The sequence below is a fragment of the Dryobates pubescens genome, chromosome 25 (assembly GCF_014839835.1).
Source record: "Dryobates pubescens isolate bDryPub1 chromosome 25, bDryPub1.pri, whole genome shotgun sequence".
Lineage (NCBI taxonomy): Eukaryota > Metazoa > Chordata > Aves > Piciformes > Picidae > Dryobates > Dryobates pubescens.
The window spans coordinates 11,577,048-11,597,175 of NC_071636.1; the positions used below are offsets into that span (position 1 = coordinate 11,577,048).

Consider the following 20,128-nt stretch of genomic DNA (forward strand, 5'->3'; position numbering starts at 1 on the left):
GACAGAGGAAAGGAAAAAGACCCTGTTAGTGCAGCAGGTACTTTCCTGTCAGTCTTTTGGATTTAACATAACCCTGGTGTGTTGAAGTTACTCAGCTGGGGTCCTGTGAGTGGAATTTAGGAGGTAGTAGGAGCCCCTAAAGCATTTCTTTCTTTTACTGTAGTTGTGAAGAAGCTGAATGAGCTTTATAAATCCAGTGTATCATCCTGCCACTGCCTCAACATGAGACTCCAGAGGTTCTTCTTGGACAAGCAGAAACTCATGGATCGGATCAACAGCATCACAGCAGAGAAGCTTATCTTCAGCTATGCTGTGCAAATGGTAATAACCACACAGTGCTGGGAACTCATGGGTATTGATGGTCCCTGCTGGTGGCTTTAGCAGATGGTTTTACTTATGATGATGTGTGCAGCCTTTTGAGGCTGGGTGACAGAAATGTTCAGGCTGTTGAGGAGCCATGCTGGAAAAGTAATGTCTTGATGGGGGCTTGTTGCCTGCAGGTTCAGTCTGCAGCCCTGGATGAGATGTTCCACCACAGAGAGGACTGTGCACAGAGGTACCACAAGGCTCTGCTGCTGATGGAGGGGCTGCTGAACATCATCACTGAACAGGGGGACATAGAAAACATCAATAAATGTGAGTGTTCAGTGCCTTTGTTTTTCCTCTCACTAGAGCATGTGTTTTTCTAGTTGCATGGATCAGAAATTTCAGTACCCAGCATGCTTCCTTTCTTTGGCTTACATCTTGGTGGACATAGCAGAGATCTCTTGGCTTGTTCTAGCTCCTTGCAGTCTGGTCTTCTGCTTTCCCAGCAGGAGAACTGTTAGAAGTGCAGGTTGCTGTTCTGAGCCATATTTTGAGAGCTTCCCAAGCAGAGCGATTGCCAGGGCTTTGTTGGAGCTTTCCATGTGTGAAAGAACTTGCTGAAGGAAGTGGTTTGGCACCAGCAGGAGCCTGGGTTTGGATTCCAGACAGAACCATCCCTCTGATTGCACAGAGCACATAGGAGTGTGGAACTGCAGTGGCTGTCAGGCAAAGATGGCTGCTCAGCACAGCAAAGGCTCCCTCCAGCATGTCTTCTGAAACAGGACTGCTCACCTTTCTGGTTCTTCAGCCCTAGGCCTTCATGAAGAAGGCAGCAGACAAATACTTTTCTCCTCAGCAAGTGCTTGTTGTAACAGTGAAAGCTGAATTCTTGCCTCCTTGCTGTTGTTTGGCTTACTTTCCTGGAGACAGATGGACCCTTGTCTCTTCTGCTCTGAGCTGTCACTTCTCTTGTGCTCTGCCTTTGTCCAAGGGGTGTTGTTCTCTGCTGCTGTAGGCTCTGCAGCTCCATGTGGAGTAGGAGGGACTGACCTCATTTGCTCTGACTGCACTTTCCCTGCCCTTATGGCTGGGGTTTAGTCACCTCTGGCATCTCTTTCAGTGGGTGCTGGGGATGGGGGGGGAATAGCCATCATCTGTTAGAGCAGCTTGGCTGTGGCTCTGCTGAGCCTGAGCCGAGCCAGCCCATCCACAGTGGTCCCTGAAGGCATTACCGTGGCTGAAGGGAGAGGCTGGCAAACCAAGCCCTGCCTCTCCCCTCTGCTGCCCACCCAAGGCTGCGCCTGGGACGGCAGCCAGCGAGCTGCCAGCCCGCTGGAGGCGTCCACGTGGGCAGAGCTCTCGGAGAGGTAATGAGAGAAGAGATTTCTGGCTCGGGGGCAATCAGTCAGTTAATTATCACCAACTTTCACAGCTGACAGGAGGCTCACTGGAGGGGAGCAAAGGGAGATTGGCAGGTGCTGCGTGATGCTGGAGGGCTCTGAATAGGGAATACTAAGTAGTTTCTGTTGTACCATTTCTTACCAAGCCTAATCGCTGCTTTTGTCCAGAGATGCAGTTAATGCTTCTAATAGACTTCTTTTCCCAGTTGATATCCTGGTTTTCCCAGGTTTTCCTTATGTTCCAGTTTCCTGATTGAGCTGTTCTCTGGGAGGCTGTAGAGGGTGTGCTTTTAGTTTTAAATATCAGGTATGTGATTCCTAGTTTCTGAGAAGTAAAATGGCCAGCGTAGAAATACAGCAAGTCCTCATTTGAGAGGAACTAATTCCGCCAATCATTTCACTTTTGAGAGAGTCTTGGGCTCAGGCAATGAGAATCTGGCACTGACCATGCTGGGCTGTGCTCTGTCTCTCAGTTGCAAGCCATGACAAATGGCATTGGAGATCTTAAATCATCTAGCCTGCTGGCACAAGCCACTCCAATAACTGAAAGTGAGTAAATTGTTCCTGGTTCTTTATAACATCTTGATGCCTCTATCAGAATGCTGCAGCCCAGCTTTCAGTGTTGGCTCTCCAATTAGTCAACACTTAGACCTTCTTAGGATGCTGTTTGTGGTTAGGTCGTCGCCTGCTCTAAATCACTGCCTGGTAACAATTCTCTGCTGAGGTTGGGACTGTTGGGGGTTTTGTTTGGTGTTTTTTGTCATTTCCAGTGTGTTTTAATAACCTCTATACTGCCATGCACTGAGAATTCATCTCTTCTGTTGTTTCTTTCCCAGGTAAACTGTGCATCGAGCGCAGGCTGTCAGCTCTGCTGTCAGGGTTCTGTGCCTGATGGTCAGTGGTGTTCTTCACGTGTCCCTCCAGCTCATCCCTTGCTTTCCAACAGCCTGCTGCTGTGCTGGGAAGCCCTTTTGGCAGTAGGAGACCTGGAGGACGAACTGCTCGATGTTTTGTACTCGGACATTTTGGGAAGCCGTTCCACAGACTGGGACTCCTTGGTGGGGACGTGTGACTGCAGCAAGCACAAACGCTCCCCGGCCCAAAGGCCTGGGCAAAGATGTCGCCCGTGTGGAAAGGTTTCCCTTGCTGGCAGAGGGGAGGAAGGATAGAAGTCTGCTTCTTCCCAGCACTTTGAAGGATAAGACTGCTGCCTGTCCCTCTTGCTTAAGAACAGGGTATTCAGTGCTGTGTCCATTGCAGGCAATGGATGTGCAGAAACTGCTGGCTTCAGTTAATGCTGGAGGGTGTCATGCAGAAATCAAGGCCAGTTTGTGTTCTTTCTCCTGTCCCAGCTGAGAGCCAGGCACCTGCAAGCTTCCTGGTGCCCTGAAGCTCCCCTCCTTCCTCTACTTTGTCCCTCCTCAGATGCGTTTTATGCCTTGGAGTGCTTACTGAATGGCAGAGAGGAGGGAGTCGGCTCCCTTTTGCCTGAGCGTTGCTGAAGCAGCTCCAACCTCCTGCAGACCTGCGGTGGGGCCGAGGCCGTGCCGCTGCCGGGGGGTTTGCCTGTCCCGCGGCTGCCTCCCGGCTGCCCCTGCCTGCATGGGAAAGAGACTGCGCAGGGAGTGGGAGGACAGCAGCGGCTGCTACGCTCCTGTCTTTGTGAGAAGCCAAAACAAATCCATTCCTCCCTCGATGCCCCAAGCTCAGCGGGATCCACGTGGAAGACTGGTGGCTGTTCAGCTCGGGCTGTCCGTACATATCTGCCAGGAGGCGGCGTTGGCACCGTCCTGCTTTCAGCTCCCCTTTCCCCGCCCCCAGACTGAAAACACTAGCTTTGTGAATCAAAGGAGCACTTTACACACTATGGGAACTTTGGAGAAGTTGACTTTGCATCACACAACAACCCAGGAACATCACGACTGTTAGGAATGCCGTTGTTTTTATTCCTTTCCTTGCTTCCTGGTTGTTTTATTGCACTACGTGTGTGCATCTATGAATATGTATTCCCGAGGGGGGAATAGATATTGATAGAGCTGTAGCTGGTTTGTGTGTAACTGTACGTATTTAACTGTACTGTATCTTGTGAGCGTGAGGCAAGAAGCACTGCAGAGTCTGTGCTGTCCCTCCTCCATAACCAGGCAAAACTGCCTTGCAGTCTGGCAGTACCAAGATTTGTTTTGGTTTAGGTTCTTTTTGTTGTTTGGTTTTTTTATTTAAATGTTCTTTTAAGGACAGTCAATATGAAAGCTCTGTGCTTTGGAAGAGCTCAAGGACAGGTGTTAAGCTCCCACACGCTTACAGATTGGAAATGCTCTTTTTTTGGGGTGGGGTTTTTTTTTCTCTTTTTTAAAGTTTTATTTGCTGCTTCATGTGGTTTGTTGGTGTAATATTTTTGGTTTGGTTTGTTGTTTTTTTTTTTTTAAAGAACTCTTTTGTGGTGTTCAGTTTTACATTCAGCATTTCTTGTAAGGAGACTCTGGAGCCAAACGAGACTGCGGGTGCGAGTGGCTGGAGTTCTGGTTGGGATGCTGTGAGCGTGTGTGAGAGGAGAGCTGGCTGCCTTCAGGCTGTGTGAGTGCGTGCGTGTTCTTAACTTATCAGTCATGGCAGTATTTTGGTAGTGCTGGGCAGGAAAGTATCTATGAAAGCAACTTGAAACCTTAGGCTTTGTTTTGGGGGATCCAAAAGTGATTTGCACACAGTGGTTAAGTCCTCGCTGCTTTTGGTGTGTTTGTTTGTTTGTTTTTTCTCTCGGCATTGGCACGTTCAGTGGGATTCTTTACAAGGGTTTCAGGAGCAAATTCATTGACTTTGGAGCTGGCAGCATCTTTGGCAGTGTGGGTGTTTCTGATCCGAAACGCCAGCAGAGAAAATCCAAAGATGTTTCCAGTTGCCCCAACCAGGGCAGTTCAAGTGTGGCTTTCACAAGTGCTTCAGTACTGGGCTGCTGTTACACCCTACATTCACAGCCTGCTGCTTCTGTGGCTGTTTGTGCTTATGCCTGGGAAAAGACAAAAGAAAAAGACAAAATCAACCAACCAATCCCCCCCAGCCTGTGGACAGAAATGCTGAGGAGACCCAGATTGCTTCCAAAAGGCTTTTGCCAGTTCTGCAAAGGGCTATGCTGCAGGTGGGAGCGGGGCAGCAGGAGGCAGCAGGGAAGCACTAAGCCAGGACCCACTCTGCAATACAGACCCTGCTAGCACCCCGAGCCCTCCCAGCACCCCACTTGCCTCCCACTGAGGAGCAGAGCCCAGGATCCACATCCCTGCCACAGGTGTCAAGATCCCTGCGTGTGGCAAGCTCAGCACTAACCTTCTGGCTGTACTTGGTTACTTGAATGTATCAAAGTCGTCCACATTCAACGTCTAAAAGTCTATATTGCTCCAAAAAGTGGTGGTTTACAGACCTACAACCAATATATATGTCTGTGTTTGTGTATATACATGCAAGGCAGTGTGTGTGTGTGTGTGTGTATGTGTGCATAGGTATGTGGATACACACACAAACACAAACGTGTATATATCTGTTTTCTCTCAATACTTGAAACTTAGCCACTGTGCTTGAATTAAAAACAAAAAAACAAAAAAAAAGAGAAAAAAGAATAAATAAATTAAAAAAAACAACACAAAAACCCACCAAAAAAAAAATATATATATATATAAACACACCCCATCCTACCTAAACCAGGAGGGCAGGGGGGGGGGGAAAAAAAACCAGGAAAAATCAGACAGGTGATTTACTTTTGCCATTACTTTGGCGACTTACTTTCTCTTGGGTTGTGTTTTTTTTTTTTAATCTAACTGCATGTAGCGTGAAACCAACTTTTTTGGTGAAAATATTTATTGCTTTGTAGACAATAAGATATGGGGGGGGAAAAAAAGGAGAAAAAAAAAAAAAAGGCAAAAAAAAAAAAAGACACCTCCCCCCCCCAAAAAAAACCCACCTGAACTCCCCAACCTTGTTGAAGTTGCTGGTGTAGTCCACCTGCTGTTTGTCATGGCTTTGTTACTGTCGCGGCGTTCGTGTCCTAGCGTCTTCAAGAGATTTCAAGAAACCTCAGTCTGCTAAACATGGATCTTCAGGTTTGTGAGAGAGGAGGAGGATGCTGTTGTTCTTTTTAAGGTGATGCTTGATACTTTGTCAACAGTTTAGGGTTTTTTTTAAATTTGTGTTTTGTGTGGTTTTATCTTGGTTTTGGTTTGTTGTTTTTTTTTTGGCTTTAAATTGTACGACACCGATTTAAAGAGAATAAAATCGATTTGAAATTGTTAGTGGCCTGGACTTGGTAATTCCCCTTAGAAGCACAGAATTGTTGAGGCTGGAAGAGACCTCTGAGATCGTCAAGTCCAGCCTATGAACTAGCACCAGGACATCGGCTAAACCATGCCACCAAGCGCCACATCCAGCCTTTTCTTCAAGGCCTCTAGTGTTGGCGACTCCACCACCTCCCTGGGCGGTCCATGCAGTGCCTAAAAGTACAGTATCCAAGTAAGAGACTGAATGTGTTTGGTTCTGCCAGCTTTAACTTTTAGGTGACAAAATGCTCTTAATCCCTCTTCACAGAGGGTGAAGCCCTAAATCCATGGATGAAGCTTCTGAATTTGGGAGAGTTTCCTGATGGGACCCGTCCCTGTGACACCTGGCAATGCTCTCCTCTTGCTGCTATTAAAAGAGCCAGTTGATGGCAGACATTTCCCTTCCAACTAGTTGGACCCTTGAACTTTCTTCATGTTTCAGTGTTTGCAAGATCAACCTGTTGGAGCTGTTCATTCTTTGGCTCTCCACCCAAAGGAGCTGCAGCAGGGGTGTCTGATGGACATGTGGTCTGGGTGCAGGTTCATAGGTGTGCTTTTGTGAGACTTAATTGTGCATTATTTTAAACTTCAGCTTGGTTTTGTCAATAGCATCAGGAAACTTTGTTACTCTGCAGGACAGACACTTCAAGGTGAAGCGTGGCTAACATGGTAGGATTTGGGTGTTTTTAATGAAGAGCAAATATTTTCCTGGCACACCTGCAATTGTAATTGGACTAGCATGGCAGATGGCTTTGCTTTCTCATGCCTGCTTTTGCTACACAAACTCACTCAGTGTGGCAGAAACTACAAGAGTCTCATAGAGTCACAGAATGCATTGGGCTGGAAGGCACCCTGGACGGTCACCTCCACCACCCCTGCAGTCAGAAGGAATATCTTTAACAGATTACTCAGGGCCCCATCAAGTTAGACCTTGAATGTCTCTAGGGATAGGTCCTCCACTACATCTCTGGGCAACCAGTTCCAGTATTTGACTACTCTCACTGTGAAGAACTTTCTCCTACTGTCCAACGTAAATCTACCCTGCTCTAGTTTAAAACCATTGCCCCTTGGCCTTATCACTACAAGCCCCTCTAAGCAGCTCTTCCCAGCCTTCCTATTTGTCATGATTTTGGTTGCAAAACCCTTGCAGTCCATGCTCTGCTGGATCAGAACACTCCTGGAGAGAAAGCAAAGGTCTGCATCTAGGATGTTGAGAATTGTCCTGAATTACTTTGTCCAGTCCTTCTACTCTTGCAGCAGCTTCAGCAACAGAGGTGTTAGCTTTCAGAAGCTGAATACCACCCTTCCACCAAATGTTTCCCCAAACTCCACTTGCTGGACCGTATGTGTTGTTGTTGGCCAGGAGCATCCCTGGGGACAGCGCTGCCTGCCAGCTCCTGTGTGACTCAGCACCACCCCACACAGCTCTGGGCCTCTATTGTGGCTTGGTAGGAAAAGAGCCTGTGGCAAGATGTGAGCTTGCCGTGAGCTGGAATTGTTGTTTTTTTTCTTGCTCAACCCTATTTATAATTTCTGTTTCCTGGACCCCCTGCTTTTCCCAGCACAGGGAACTGGCCACCACCTGTGTGCTCCGTGAGAACAGTCCTGCCTGGAAACGCTAGGCTCTGCGCGTTGTCATTTACACTGACTTGGGCACAAGGAGACTCACTTCCCTCTCCCTGCAGAGCTGCTCCACAGCAGTGCCATCACTGTTGGGGACAACACTGAGAACAGAATCATTTTAGTTGGAAAAGAGCTTTAAGATCGTGGAGTCCAACCATTCTCCAGGGAAATCTGGTGCTAAACCATGGCCCTCAGCATCACCTCTCTGGATCTTTTAAACATCTCTAGGGATAAGAATTCAACCACCTCCCTGCAAGCCTGTTCCAGTGTCTGAGAACCCTTTCAGTGGAAAAGGTTCTGCTATCCAACCTAACCACCCCTGGTGCAACTTGTAGACCATTTCCCCTTCTCCTATCACTTGTTACTAGAGATGAGACTGACCCCTGCCTGGCTCCAATCTCTTTTCAGGGACTTGTAGAGAGTAATGAGGTTTCCTCCCCTCAGCCTCTTTTTTTCTCCAGATTAAACAACCCCAGTCCCCTTGGCTGTTCCTCAAGACCTGTTCTCCAGAGACCCTTCACCAGCTTTATTTCTCTAAAAAGTGGTTGCCCCTAAATTAAAAGCAGTGAAAACATCACGGTGGTACAAAACCTAAGCAAGAGCCTGTGGCAGCCTTTGGACAGCTGGTCAGAGCTAAATCAATGTAAATGCTGGTGTGAAGTCTGGCAGCTCAGTATATTTGGATCGTCATTCTTGGGAGGGTGGTTGGGTTTTTTGTGGGGTGTTTTGGGGTGGGGTTTTTTTGGTGGGTTTTAATATGTAAATCCCCCTTTTGAGGGAAAATCTCATGTGTTTGCTCCCTGTGACATGGGATTGTGGTAAAGAACAGGCATAGAAGTTTCTGATGCTGAGGGGAAGGGTTTTGTTTGAAGCTGCCTGTGAAGAAGTTTAAAGGCTCAGATGGAAAACCTGTAGCCAAGCAAAGATGAATCCCAGTGTGTCCCATGCCCATGTGGGTAAGAGAACACTCAGCTGAACCCATGGGACTCAGGCAGCACAGCAAAGGGGGAAAGTCCTAGCTGGGAAGATGTCAACAACAACAGAAATAAACAGCCTCTTCTAAGAGCACTAAACCATGAGGCCTGAACAGTTTAAAAGCACCAGTGAAAATTGCACAACTTTCTAGATGTTGGCTGTGAGGTTATGCTGGTGTTGATTCTAGGAGAACACAAACCCAAGCAATTCTTCCAGGGCATTTGGCTTCCTTTCCACAGTGTATATTTAGTTGTTGGCAAGTACGTCAGCAAAAGCATGTTCATTCAACCCTGAAAGATCAGAGGTGCCTTAGTGACATCAAGGAAGCAGAAATGGGTGGGTGCAGTACAAGGATCAGACATTCCATTTCTGGTTTACCAGCTCTGGGGAAGCTTCATTTCACAAGGAGTTAACTCCTTCACACTCTTACACCTGATGCTGCCTTCCCCTCCTGCAGCAGCAGCAGCACACTGTGCAGGGTGGCAGCACACTCCTGTGTCCTGGCTGATGGTCCTGCTCACCTGAGCAGGTGAGCAGTGGAAGCTGTGATAACCCAAGGGGTTTTGCTGGAGGAGGGGGAAGGGCTGCGTGGCAGGGAGGTGATGTTTCAAGGCAGGAGCTAAGGCTCTCCAGACAAATCCTAGCAGCTGGGTTTATTTAAATTTGTTCCCATAAATGCAGTGCTGCTGGTGGGTGCCATTCCCTGCATGAGGAATGGCACGTAGGGCAGGGACACAAGCTTCCCTGGGACGTTTCTGCTCTAAACAAAGCATTTTTAGGGACAATAGAGTCAGAACCAATGCCCCTCTTGGGAGCTGAAACCTGGCAAGGGACTTGGATGCTTTCAGAAAACAAATAAAATGATGTATTTCTAAGAGTGAGCTTGAGCAAGTCCTGTCAAACACAGGTTGTACCCTTACTGTGCACAGAGGGTGAGCATCCACATAGTCATGGTTGTTCTTCATGAGCCCTCACTAAGACCCAGATGCTACTATTGGGACCTGGACACCTCTTGTATTGCTAAATGTGACTGGATGCATCCACAATGTGGCTCAGATCCAAAGATGTGGTGCAAGAAGAGTCTGCAGTGCACAAAGCAACACGTTGCAGACCTAGAGCACCCAGAAATTGCCCCAGAGAAGCTTTGAAGCTCTTATGAACTAGTTTTGAGCAAGGATTGATACCTATGTCATTAGGAAAACAAAATTACTATGCTTCAGAAGGTGCCAGAAGCCCCATCCTGCAGCTCTTCTGCTCCCCAGCTGCACTCATACCTAGAGAGCTTTTCCAAGGCTGATTTTACTGCTGAGCAAACTTGATGGCAGTCCTCTCACTTAGGCCAAGCAGATGCACCAGTCAGCATCATTTTACCAGTCCTATCAAACATGTGTGAAACATTCTGCTCCTCACACAAACAGCAGGCAACTGTGTGATCTAATCCTGGCTCTGTGTGAGAGGAGTGACACCCTGGTTAGTTTAGCTCCTGAAGATGTTGGGTGCTCACTGTCCATTGCAAATCCAATCCAAGCAAGGCTTTGCAGATCTGCAATTGCACATTCTGCTCCACAGTAGAACCTGCAGCCATGTCTCTGGTGTCTTTTTGCTTGAGATAGACAGCCCTGAGGATCTGCCTCACCAGGGCTAACTCCCACAGACCTGACTGACAGCAGCAGCTCTGACAAGTCACTTCAATTTCTCCTTGCCTTTGGTAGCTACCTGTTTGAAGCTAACATTAGAAAGAAAGAGGCAGCATGTGCCATGGCAGGTTGAGAGCAGAGTTTGTGCTGCCTGTTTTGAAGCTCCCTTGCTGCTCTTAGAGGGGCTACGGGACTGGGATGCTGGAGGCTTTTCCCTCGTGGGATATCCATGTAAGTCTTTATCTCATCCCACCACTGTTTTCCTGTATCAACTGGGAGCTTCTTCACTCGCTCAGATTTAGCTGAAATGAGCCAAATTCAGAAATCACAGCAGGAAGGGAGGTGGAAGAGTTGGTGTTGGACAGACAGGCAGCGTGACTAGACGATCTTCACTTCCCATGGAAATAAAGCAAAAACCCCCAAACAATCCAGACACCCTGGCTGAAGCGATAGAGAAATTTGTATTCCTGTTTCCCTTGGCAGCAGTGCTGCTCTGTGACAGGTGATCCTTTATCACTTCTCTAAACAAAGTGCAGCTGGGACTGGGTGATAAATCTTCCCCTTGCCCCATTGCACTACTGAAATAACTCCGAAGTGTCAGTTCAAAAAAGGACGTGCTGCATTTCTTCCCCTTATTAGCAGAAATAACAAGGCTGTGGTTGATAATCTGGCTTGTTTGGAAAAGTCAACCCTTCCATTTTCCATCTGAATGAATAAATGCAGCTCTCTTACTCTAATCTCACAGCATGCCAGGGACCCGTGCCCTGTCTGGATAGCTCCATCCTATACAGCACCGAAGCTCATAGCATTAACAAAGAAGTTTCCAGGTGCATTTGGCTTCTTGGGAGGTGCATGCTATTGCCTGATAAGGTTGCCTATTGTACTCAGCTTTCCCGTGAAGTGCATCGTAGCAGAAAGAACTCTTTGCAGAAGACGTGAGCACAACTGCTGCTTGCAAAAGCCAGCTGGAGGAAAACCTGACGGGAACACCAAACCGCAAGTGCCTCTGCTTGATAATGGCACAAGCAGAAGCTGCGTGGAAAAGAGGTGACAGGGGCCAATGTCACTTCCTTCCATGAAGGGAACCATGAGCTTTTAAAGACAGACCTGTGCTGTCGAGTGCGTCCTCCCACCTATCCTCCTCTCGCTGCGACGGCAGCGCTGTCGGCAGCGCCAGTTTTTGTACGGCGAGAGCGGACAGCTTTAGTTACATAGCTAGTGTTTACCAGAGGGATGCATTCCTTAGCTAGCCTCCTCCCTGCTCTCGCTTGATTTAATAACGTGAGAGGCTTTTCGCGTGGGCTGGCTCCCGAGGGCCGGTGCGCGGCGGGTGCTCTGGACAGGCAGGGTCCCTGCGCCGTGTCCCTGCACACCCAGAGGCAGCCCGGGCCGCAGAGCTTCAGTTCCTGCCGTCGGCTGAAAGGCCCGAGCAGAGCCCGGATCACCTTGCCACCCCTTTCTACAGCTCACAGAGCCTTGCTGCCTAGCCGCATGTCCCGGGAAGGGTCTGTCCTGCTCCAAGGCCGGGGACCAGAGGACCCGCCTGTGATATGGACGCGGAGGGGCTTCCTTCTACCATTATGGGAATGCACTGCCGGATCCCTGGCCCTTGGAACGCCCTACGGCAGGGATCTCCGCCCCTGCGCGGAGAAGCACACCAGGAAACCCAGCAAGCCCCGGACTTACGGCAACACTCCGCCTCAGCCCTCACGGCCCGCCCCTCAGAGACACCCCTCGGCACGGCCCCACCCCACCAGCACGGCCCCGCCCCACCAGCACGGCCCCGCCCCTCAGCACGGCCCCGCCGTGTCCCTGCGCGGCTGCCGTAGGGTGGCACGTGTCTCTCCGGCGGCGCGCCCGCGCGTTGGCGTCGCTCCGCAGCGCCCTTGTAAGTGGCGGCGGGTGGCGTGGGGCCTGGGCTGGCGCTGAGGTGGCCGCGGCCCGCTCCGGTCTGCCCGAAGGACCTTCGGGGACGATGCTGCGGCTACGGTGGGGGCTGAGGGTTGTGAGCTGCGGCCTCTCCATCCCGGGGAGCGTGGCATGTGGCGGGCCCTGGAGCCGGCTGCGCAGAGTGCGTACACGCCGGGCCCTGCCGCTCGCGTTGGGGAGGTGGGAGAAGCTAGGCAGGGCGCGGGGAGAAGCGCCTGGGCTCGTCTTCTCCTCGCCCTAGCCGTTTTCCCGGCGGGCGCACCGAGCTCCTGGCTCAGGGCTGCAGTGTGCCCCAGGCTATGCCTGTCCTGTTTCCCTTGTCCTCCAGCGAACGGCGGCAGCCTTAGGAGATGTGATATGGCCTAGGAGGGAGCAGGCAGGGACGCCGTTCCTGCTTCCCGTTGAACACCCCGGGATGCCCCCTCTGCTGCCCCAGGGGTGGAGCTGTCACTTTTTGCCTCACTCATTGCTGAGTCCTGTCTGTCCCTCGCAGATTTTCACAATGGCTGAGGATCTGAGAGCAGCAGTTGCCAGCCAGACAAAGAGACTGAACAGCAGCAGTGAGGTGGTTGAAAGGCTGGAAGAAAATGGGCATCAAAACAAAAGATTGAAGGCAGGTGCAGATGAGGAAGATGCAGAGGACCAGAATAAAAAGTCACCGAAAAGGAAGATTGTGTTGTTGATGGCATACTCCGGGAAAGGCTACCATGGGATGCAAGTATGTGGCTTGGCAAAACAACGTGGCCTGTTTTATTTATTTCTTTTAGTGGTATAAGTGTAGTCTCAATGAATAAGTAGGGAAGAAGTGCATGTCTGCATTCAAATGGCTTGACAGTAACTTGGATAAAAATAGTCAATGGTACATTTCAGATATTTGATGATTCTAGTTAGTCTGTCTTTAATATAGAGCATTAGAAGATGATCCTTCAAAAGCTGCTGCAGACCAGGCTCTTGAGACTGAGACATGGGCACTGTGGTTCTGTCAAAACCTGAGATGCTGTCTAGTGATCTCCTTCAGACCAGTGCTTCAGCTTCTGGTTGCAGCTTTACATTTTAAAGCATTTGGCTAAGTCTCTTATAGATTAGGCCTCAAATTGTCTTATTGCATGCAGATTTCAGAGAATGAGCTGCGTATTTGAATGAAACTAATTTATTTCCAGTGTTACTGACCCTATAAAAAGGGTATCTGTACTTGGAGACGTTTTCAATTCTTCTTTTTCTGATGGGTTTGGGGTGGCTTGTAGCAGCTTGAAAATGGGAAAACTCTTGCAAGATTCCTGTGTTTGCATGTGGAAGGGAAGGGATGCTGCCTTGTTACAGCAGCAGCAGTTGAGCAGTGCTCCAGCAGCAGACCTGCTTGCGGCACCGAGTGCTGGCAGCAAGAGGATGACGTTGCTCCATCTGCTGCTCCTCTCGGCGTACTGCAAGCTGCATGCACACTCTTGAGGGAAAGCTAAGATTACACACAGACGGGGAAGGGAGTCTTTAATGCTTGTGCAGCAAAGTAGGTCTGTTCAACAGCAGTAAACCTCATGTTTGTGGGTACATTTATGTCAGTGCCTGCCAACTTTACTGCTCCTTTAATGGAGTGGTGTGTGTGGAGCATCTGTTCTGCAGCCTTACACACAAATGGAGTTGTGCAGAAGTCACTGGAGAAACCCATAGTCTGCAATATACAGCAGCTCAGGTGGAGTGAGCACAGCAACCCAGCCTAATTCCAGAAGGAGAATTTGTGGAAGCTGGGTGTGGAGCAGCCACAGTTAACTTGCAGGCTTTGGTGTTTCTTCAGTGCTGTTTCATGCAGGTGAAGGAATCATCAGAACGCTCCAATACAGAAGTGAAATTAGAAATTATCCTTTAGTTGCAATTACAGCCAAAGGTAAATTGTAATGTAAAAGCTTTGTTAACACTCTGGTAAAGAATAGTTAGTTTTGTTAGAGAATGGCAATGCTTTTAGGGCTGTGAAGGGAAGACTTTTAAAACATTTCAGAGCAATGTTTGATTAGCAAAATGTTTACCCCCTTGAGTTATCCAATGATTGCTGTTTGTTCTGTTTCTTGTTTTTACTCTATACCTCCTTTTAGAGGAACGTGGGATCCTCACAATTCAAGACAATTGAAGATGACTTAGTTTCAGCCCTTGTTCAGTCAGGCTGCATTCCAGAAAACCACGGGGAAGATATGAAGAAAATGTCTTTTCAGCGGTGTGCTCGAACAGATAAGGTACCTTAGTTAGTGCCTGTGCTCTCATAAACTATTGTACCCCTGCCAGTGCTACTGGGATTGACTGGAAAGCATTGTCTAGAGTGAGATCCACTAGCAGATACTGAGAATGTTGCTTGTAACTTCTCCTTTCCTTCACTGTTAAACTTAAGTACAAGCAAATATTTAGGAAGTGCAGAATATTGATGAGAGGTGTTTGCAGAGCTGGTGCTTCATACCTAAATGTTGTGTTTCTGTCACATTCCTCTGTTTCATCCTGCTAACCTGTGCTGCTCCTACTCTTCGCTGTTGCTGCCTGGTTGATGTGCTGCATCCCAGTTGCTTTCAAGCCTGCTGCAGCAGGGGTCTGTGTCGGGACTGAGTTCATAGCTAATCTTGCATATAAATAATATCTATCAGTGCTTTAGTTAAGAGCAGTCAAATGCAGTGAGATGTGGTGGAAGGGAGTGTCATGTTCTGCTCTCTAAGGTTGCCAAGGTGTGCTATGGCTATACAGCACCAGCAGGTCTCCCAGGAGTACTCTGCCTTGGATTTCTGCCTGTGGCCTTGCCTTTGCCTCGCTTCAGCCTGAAATGACCAGTGTGAAAAAGGAATAAAGTTGTTCTTCAGCTATTTCAATTCTGCAAGTGCTATCCCAGAGCTTCCAAGGTACATAATTATGTGTTTGTGTGTTCTGTGGTTTTTATAGGGTGTGTCTGCAGCTGGACAGATTGTGTCGCTAAAGGTCAGGCTAATAGATGACATCTTAGAAAAGATCAATAACCATCTTCCTTCTCACATCAGAATTCTGGGTAAGGATACTGGAATGGGCAGAGAAAATGTTTTCAAACAGAAGCTTTCTCCTGCAGAAGGTCTTTCCCTTGCCATTCTGATTTTACTCACAAGCAGTTTCGTTTCAACATAAATCTAGATGTTTCTGTTAGTTTGAAAGTAGAGTCCCACAAAACTAATTTGTCTTCTGATGTGCTTCACTTACTCCTGTTGGTAGGAGTGAGAGCACAAGCAGGTTGTAACCTACTGATTCAAAAACCTAATGTCATTTTTAAAACAAGGTCTGAAGAGAGTCACTGGGGGATTCAACTCCAAGAACAAATGCGACGCCAGAACCTACTCTTACATGCTGCCTACGTTTGCCTTTGCCCATAAAGACCAGGATGTGCAAGAAGAGGCTTATAGACTGGACAGAGAGACCCTTGAAAAAGTCAATAAACTGCTTGCCTGCTATAAAGGAACACACAACTTCCACAACTTCACGTCCCAGAAGGGACCCAGGGACCCCAGCGCCAAGCGGTACATCATGGAGATGTACTGCGGAGAGCCCTTCGTGAGGGAGAGCATTGAATTTGCAGTGATCAAAGTGAAAGGTCAGAGTTTCATGATGCACCAGATAAGGAAGATGATTGGGCTGGTGATAGCGATTGTGAAAGGGTATGCTGCGGAGTCCATCCTAGAGCGCAGCTGGGGTGAGGAGAAGGTAGATGTCCCCAAGGCCCCTGGACTTGGGCTGGTGTTGGAAAGAGTACACTTTGAAAAGTACAACAGGCGTTTTGGGAACGATGGGCTGCATGAGCCGCTGGAGTGGACGCGGGAGGAGGAGAAGATTACTGTTTTCAAAGAGCAGCATATTTATCCTACCATTATCAACACAGAAAGGGAGGAGAAATCCATGGCAAACTGGCTAAACACCCTCTCCATTCATGACTTCAACTCATCTGCTGTGGAAATGCAAGTTAACCACAAAAATTCCAAGGTAATGATTGCAATGGTTGTTTTACCTAACAAGCTGTCTAGGTGGAGTGGCTCTTTCCTTGGTAACATTTTTGTTGTTCTGTGGTTATGCCGTGGGAGATGACAGTCATCTGCAGGGTGAATCGTGTATTTTCCATCTTTGTGCACTTGATGATAGTGGAATGAACTACACAAGGTGTTGTTTTTGCAGGGCTTTGTGTGGGGCAGCTGAGGGGCGGGGGGGAGGAATTCTTTAAAGCACAGGCCAGTTTGCAGAATGAAAAACAAGCAGCAGAACTTGTGGACACTTTACCAGCTTTTGCTGTTGTGAAGTTGTCTGAGAGACTAGTTTCCAGGTTAACAATTTCTCCTCTTTAAATAACTGCTGGCTCTTTGTATTCTCTGGTTTGGGGCTAATGCACAGTTTATGTAATGCCCTGCTCACTAGATAAGGTTTGAAATCAGGGGAATTTAGGACCAACTTCTTAAAGTAAATCTGCAATGAGCTCAGGATGGGTCATCAGAACAACCAGTGAGTGAAAGAGGATAGTGCAGTCAGAAATTGCTACACATTGCAGTAAAACAAAAGGTGTAGAGTACATTTCTAACCAAAAGAAAATTAGAGTTTGGGTTAAAGAGGTTTTTTTTCTGCTTGAGATGTAGAATAAGCCTTGCAAGAATAGAGTGGAAAGATATTTGGGGCATGCTAGAGGTAGGTTGGAAAGCACATGAGGAAACTAGTCAAATTCACAGAGCATCTCTTGAAATGGACAACTGCTGGAGTGACTTAAAATACAGTGGTATTTGACTGGGCAAGTCCCTGAGCAAACTGCAGCAAGCCCTGCTTGAGTGGGGCGTTGGATGTGGTGACCTAAAGGTACCTTACAGTTCTGTATGAAATTCACATTTTCTTGGTCAGAGGGTTGGTAAATCTTTGAGGGACAAATGAAGGGCAGGGCTAAGACTTCAGTGTAATGTAGTTCAGGAGAAGATAATGACCTTTTCTTCATTTAATGATGTCCTTAAATTAGCTTTATTTTGTGTAGATAATGATCTGACTCTGAAGAATGTTAGGTTTACTCCTGTCTCTGCCATTTTTTGAGCATGGGAAAGAGTCAACACATCAAGTAAGATTTATAGCCTCATTGAATAGTGTAAGCAAGATACCAGAAATTTCTCAGGGTTATTTTTGTACTCATGGTAACTGTTTTTGTGTGGGTTTGGGTTTTTTTTTCTGAAGATAGCGCTGTATGAGGACATTTGTGACAGAAGGTTATGACAAATGCCACATTAGTGTGGTTAAATGGGACCCAATGAGACCATGTGGTGCAGAGTTCTTACCTGGATCAAGGGTCCTGATGATAATGCTGACAGGATGTACTGCTGACAGGTTGAAATTCACAGATGAATTGCTTGCAGGAGGCAGGCCTGCTTGCTTTAGATAAACTCAACCACGTACAGTTTTGGCATCACAGTTAGCACAAGCTGTCTGGAGAAAGATAAATAAGGGATGATATGAGAGACTCCTTTGAGATTCTGCAGGCTGTTTGCACTTCATGAGCTGTGCTTGCTGTTATGAAGACAACTGTCTGAGTGTCTCAGAGTGTGTTTTGTCATAGGATATTAAATTGTCAGTGTTAAATGCCAGCGATTTGGAGGTTTGTGTGTGTTCAGCAAGGGGAAATGAGGAATAAAAGGAATAACTACAGATATGTTGTCATGTCAGCCTTTCTTTATCTAGCCCTTTGGTGCCAATCATGTCAGTCAAAATACTTGCTTCAAAAAAATTAAGTAACTCCCCTAAATTTATCACACTGACTCACTCCTGAAGGAGTGGCACCCAGTTAAGAATTCACACTTCAGTTTCCTTGTAAGTTGCTAACGTTTGTAGTATTTCCTTAATACTACTTTGTACAACTGCCTTCATTTTTCAACAGGTATTAGTGAGGCCTTGCATCTCTCTGCTACAGTTTGGGCATACATTCTCTGCAGCAGAAAACTAAATTCTCATATCTGGCTTTAGACAACGTAGCAAACTTAACTTTTGAGGAACTTGCATGGGAAAGACACTGGTTAACTTGTCTCACCCTTACTTATTTTAAACAGCAGCGTTTCATGCTATTCTCCCACATTCAGGTTTCCCACATACTGTAGGTTGTAGTCATGCAGTAGTAAATGAAAAGACATTTCTTCTGCTGGGGAATGTAATCCAATGTACAAGTTTTGTGCTGCAAGAAGCATCGTTGACCGTCAAAGGTTTGTTGCAGTAGATGAGTCCAAGACATGAAGTTGGGTTCTAGCCCCATTTTCTTATACTTCTGCAGAAGTTTCAAGACAGTGTCTTTGATTTAGGTTGTTCTCTAGATGTAAATGAAGCACTGACAAACTGTTTTCCATTTTACTTTACAGAACAGCAGTGATCTCGAAGGCAGCGATGGTTGTGGTGATGATTCCGACTAAGCCAGCAAATGGCTGGACATGAGACCTTGACTGCTTGCAGTTCCCTTTGTCTACAAAAAAACAAGTGGCCTTTCTAAACCAAGAATCCAGGAAAGCAGGACAAGAACCAGATGGGTTCCCAGGAGAAACTGGGTGGGAAAGAGAGTGCAGTAGAAAGAGTGCAAGAAGCTTTTCATACCACTGACTGATTCACCTGAGTGGTGTACTTGAAAACAGAGAAGCCTCATAAAAGAATCTTGTAACACAGGATATCTTAATTGCTTTTTTGAATGATGTTTTTGTTATGTGTTTACCTGGAAAATAGTATTTTAACTATGTACAATCTCTACATAAAGATGGGGCAAAACATTTTAATACTTTTATTATTACTATTATGAAGCTGTGACTTCATGAACTTTTGATATTTTATTGTTTTCTTCACCTTTACTTAACCTGACCTTTAAACACCATTAGGCTTTTATTTTCCATTTCACTCCTGTGGAATAACTCTCATGGGTTAGCAATTCAGTATCACACTGACTGCTGCGAATTCTTTTGGTATTGAAACAAATCTGTGTTTTTATCAAAAGCTCTGCAAGTCTAAAAATGGTTCCTTATTCAGTGAGAGGTCTTAATTTTGGAATGTGGACCAACCCATACATTTCCAGATGAGACCTCTTCTTCTTCATCCTCTCAGTATTACCCACGTGCTTGGGCAGACTTGAGAACATCGACCTGCAGCTTTGTGTGTAATTGAGTCTTTTCTGCCTGAGGTGTCTTTTCACACGCCTGCAGTTGAGACTATAGGAGATGATGTAAATTAATTGTTAGGACTACAGATCAAAGTGTGCAGCCATGAACGTTTAGCATTTGCTGTGGTGGATCACTAAATGTGTTGCTGCTGGTTTAGTGGAAATTATTTAGCCATCTGCTCAGTTTGGAGTTGAATCAGTGTATTGTATGTGTGAAAGAAACGGTGCTGACTTCCTCTGGGCTTTAATCAGTTTTGCCTTCACTTTGTGTGTGAACACTTAATTCCCACCAAGCTGCTTAGAACAGGGAGATGTTTGCACTGGGAGGCACATGTCTGGGGACTGTCTTCCTTTGTGAATTGATGTAGAGTTTCTGTGTTGGGGGGATCTGCATACTCTGGAGTTCTTGCTCTTCTTTCCCTGACTCGTTTGACTTCTGGTTCTTGTTTCCAACCATCCTTGGAGGTGGTGGAAGAAAAAACAGGTAGCAGTCCTCCTGTCTTCCCTGCCTGTTAGAATGCTTTTGGAAGGGGTGGAATGAGATCTCCAAGTATTTGAGTACTAATACAAGTGCTTGATACACTTCCCTCGCTGGGTTTGTGTGGAGCCTTGCTTTGTAACACGGTAGTTACTGAAAATGAGGAGTCTCTTTGCGCCTTTATTCAGTGGTTTCTGGCCAAAGCCTCTAATTTTATAGTTCCTTCTGGAATTAATTTATTTTATTTGCTGGAGCACAGCTATCCTTCAGAAAGGAATTTTCTTGTTTATCCGGGTTTTAATTATAACCTTTTATTTTATCGTGAAGACCTTGCTCTA

At 47.0% G+C, this 20,128-nt stretch overlaps 2 protein-coding genes across 2 annotated transcripts in view; both read left to right on the forward strand.

Moving 5' to 3' along the window:
• The window catches only part of ULK1 (unc-51 like autophagy activating kinase 1), an 83,746-nt gene extending 79,838 nt beyond the window's left edge, over positions 1-3,908 (forward strand). The window contains exons 27-29 of the mRNA XM_054173323.1: positions 164-321; positions 501-636; positions 2,543-3,908. Coding sequence (XP_054029298.1) covers positions 164-321; positions 501-636; positions 2,543-2,598 — 350 coding nt within the window. The 3' untranslated portion in view covers positions 2,599-3,908. The remainder of the gene's footprint in view (positions 1-163; positions 322-500; positions 637-2,542) is intronic.
• An 8,239-nt stretch (positions 3,909-12,147) lies between these two features.
• Positions 12,148-18,675, forward strand: PUS1 (pseudouridine synthase 1). The gene is made up of 6 exons (XM_054173108.1): positions 12,148-12,313; positions 12,665-12,889; positions 14,256-14,393; positions 15,082-15,184; positions 15,446-16,143; positions 18,531-18,675. The coding sequence occupies exons 1-6, from the start codon at positions 12,218-12,220 to the stop codon at positions 18,579-18,581; spliced, it is 1,311 nt and encodes a 436-aa protein (XP_054029083.1). The 5' UTR covers positions 12,148-12,217; the 3' UTR covers positions 18,582-18,675.
• Positions 18,676-20,128: the final 1,453 nt, after the last annotated feature.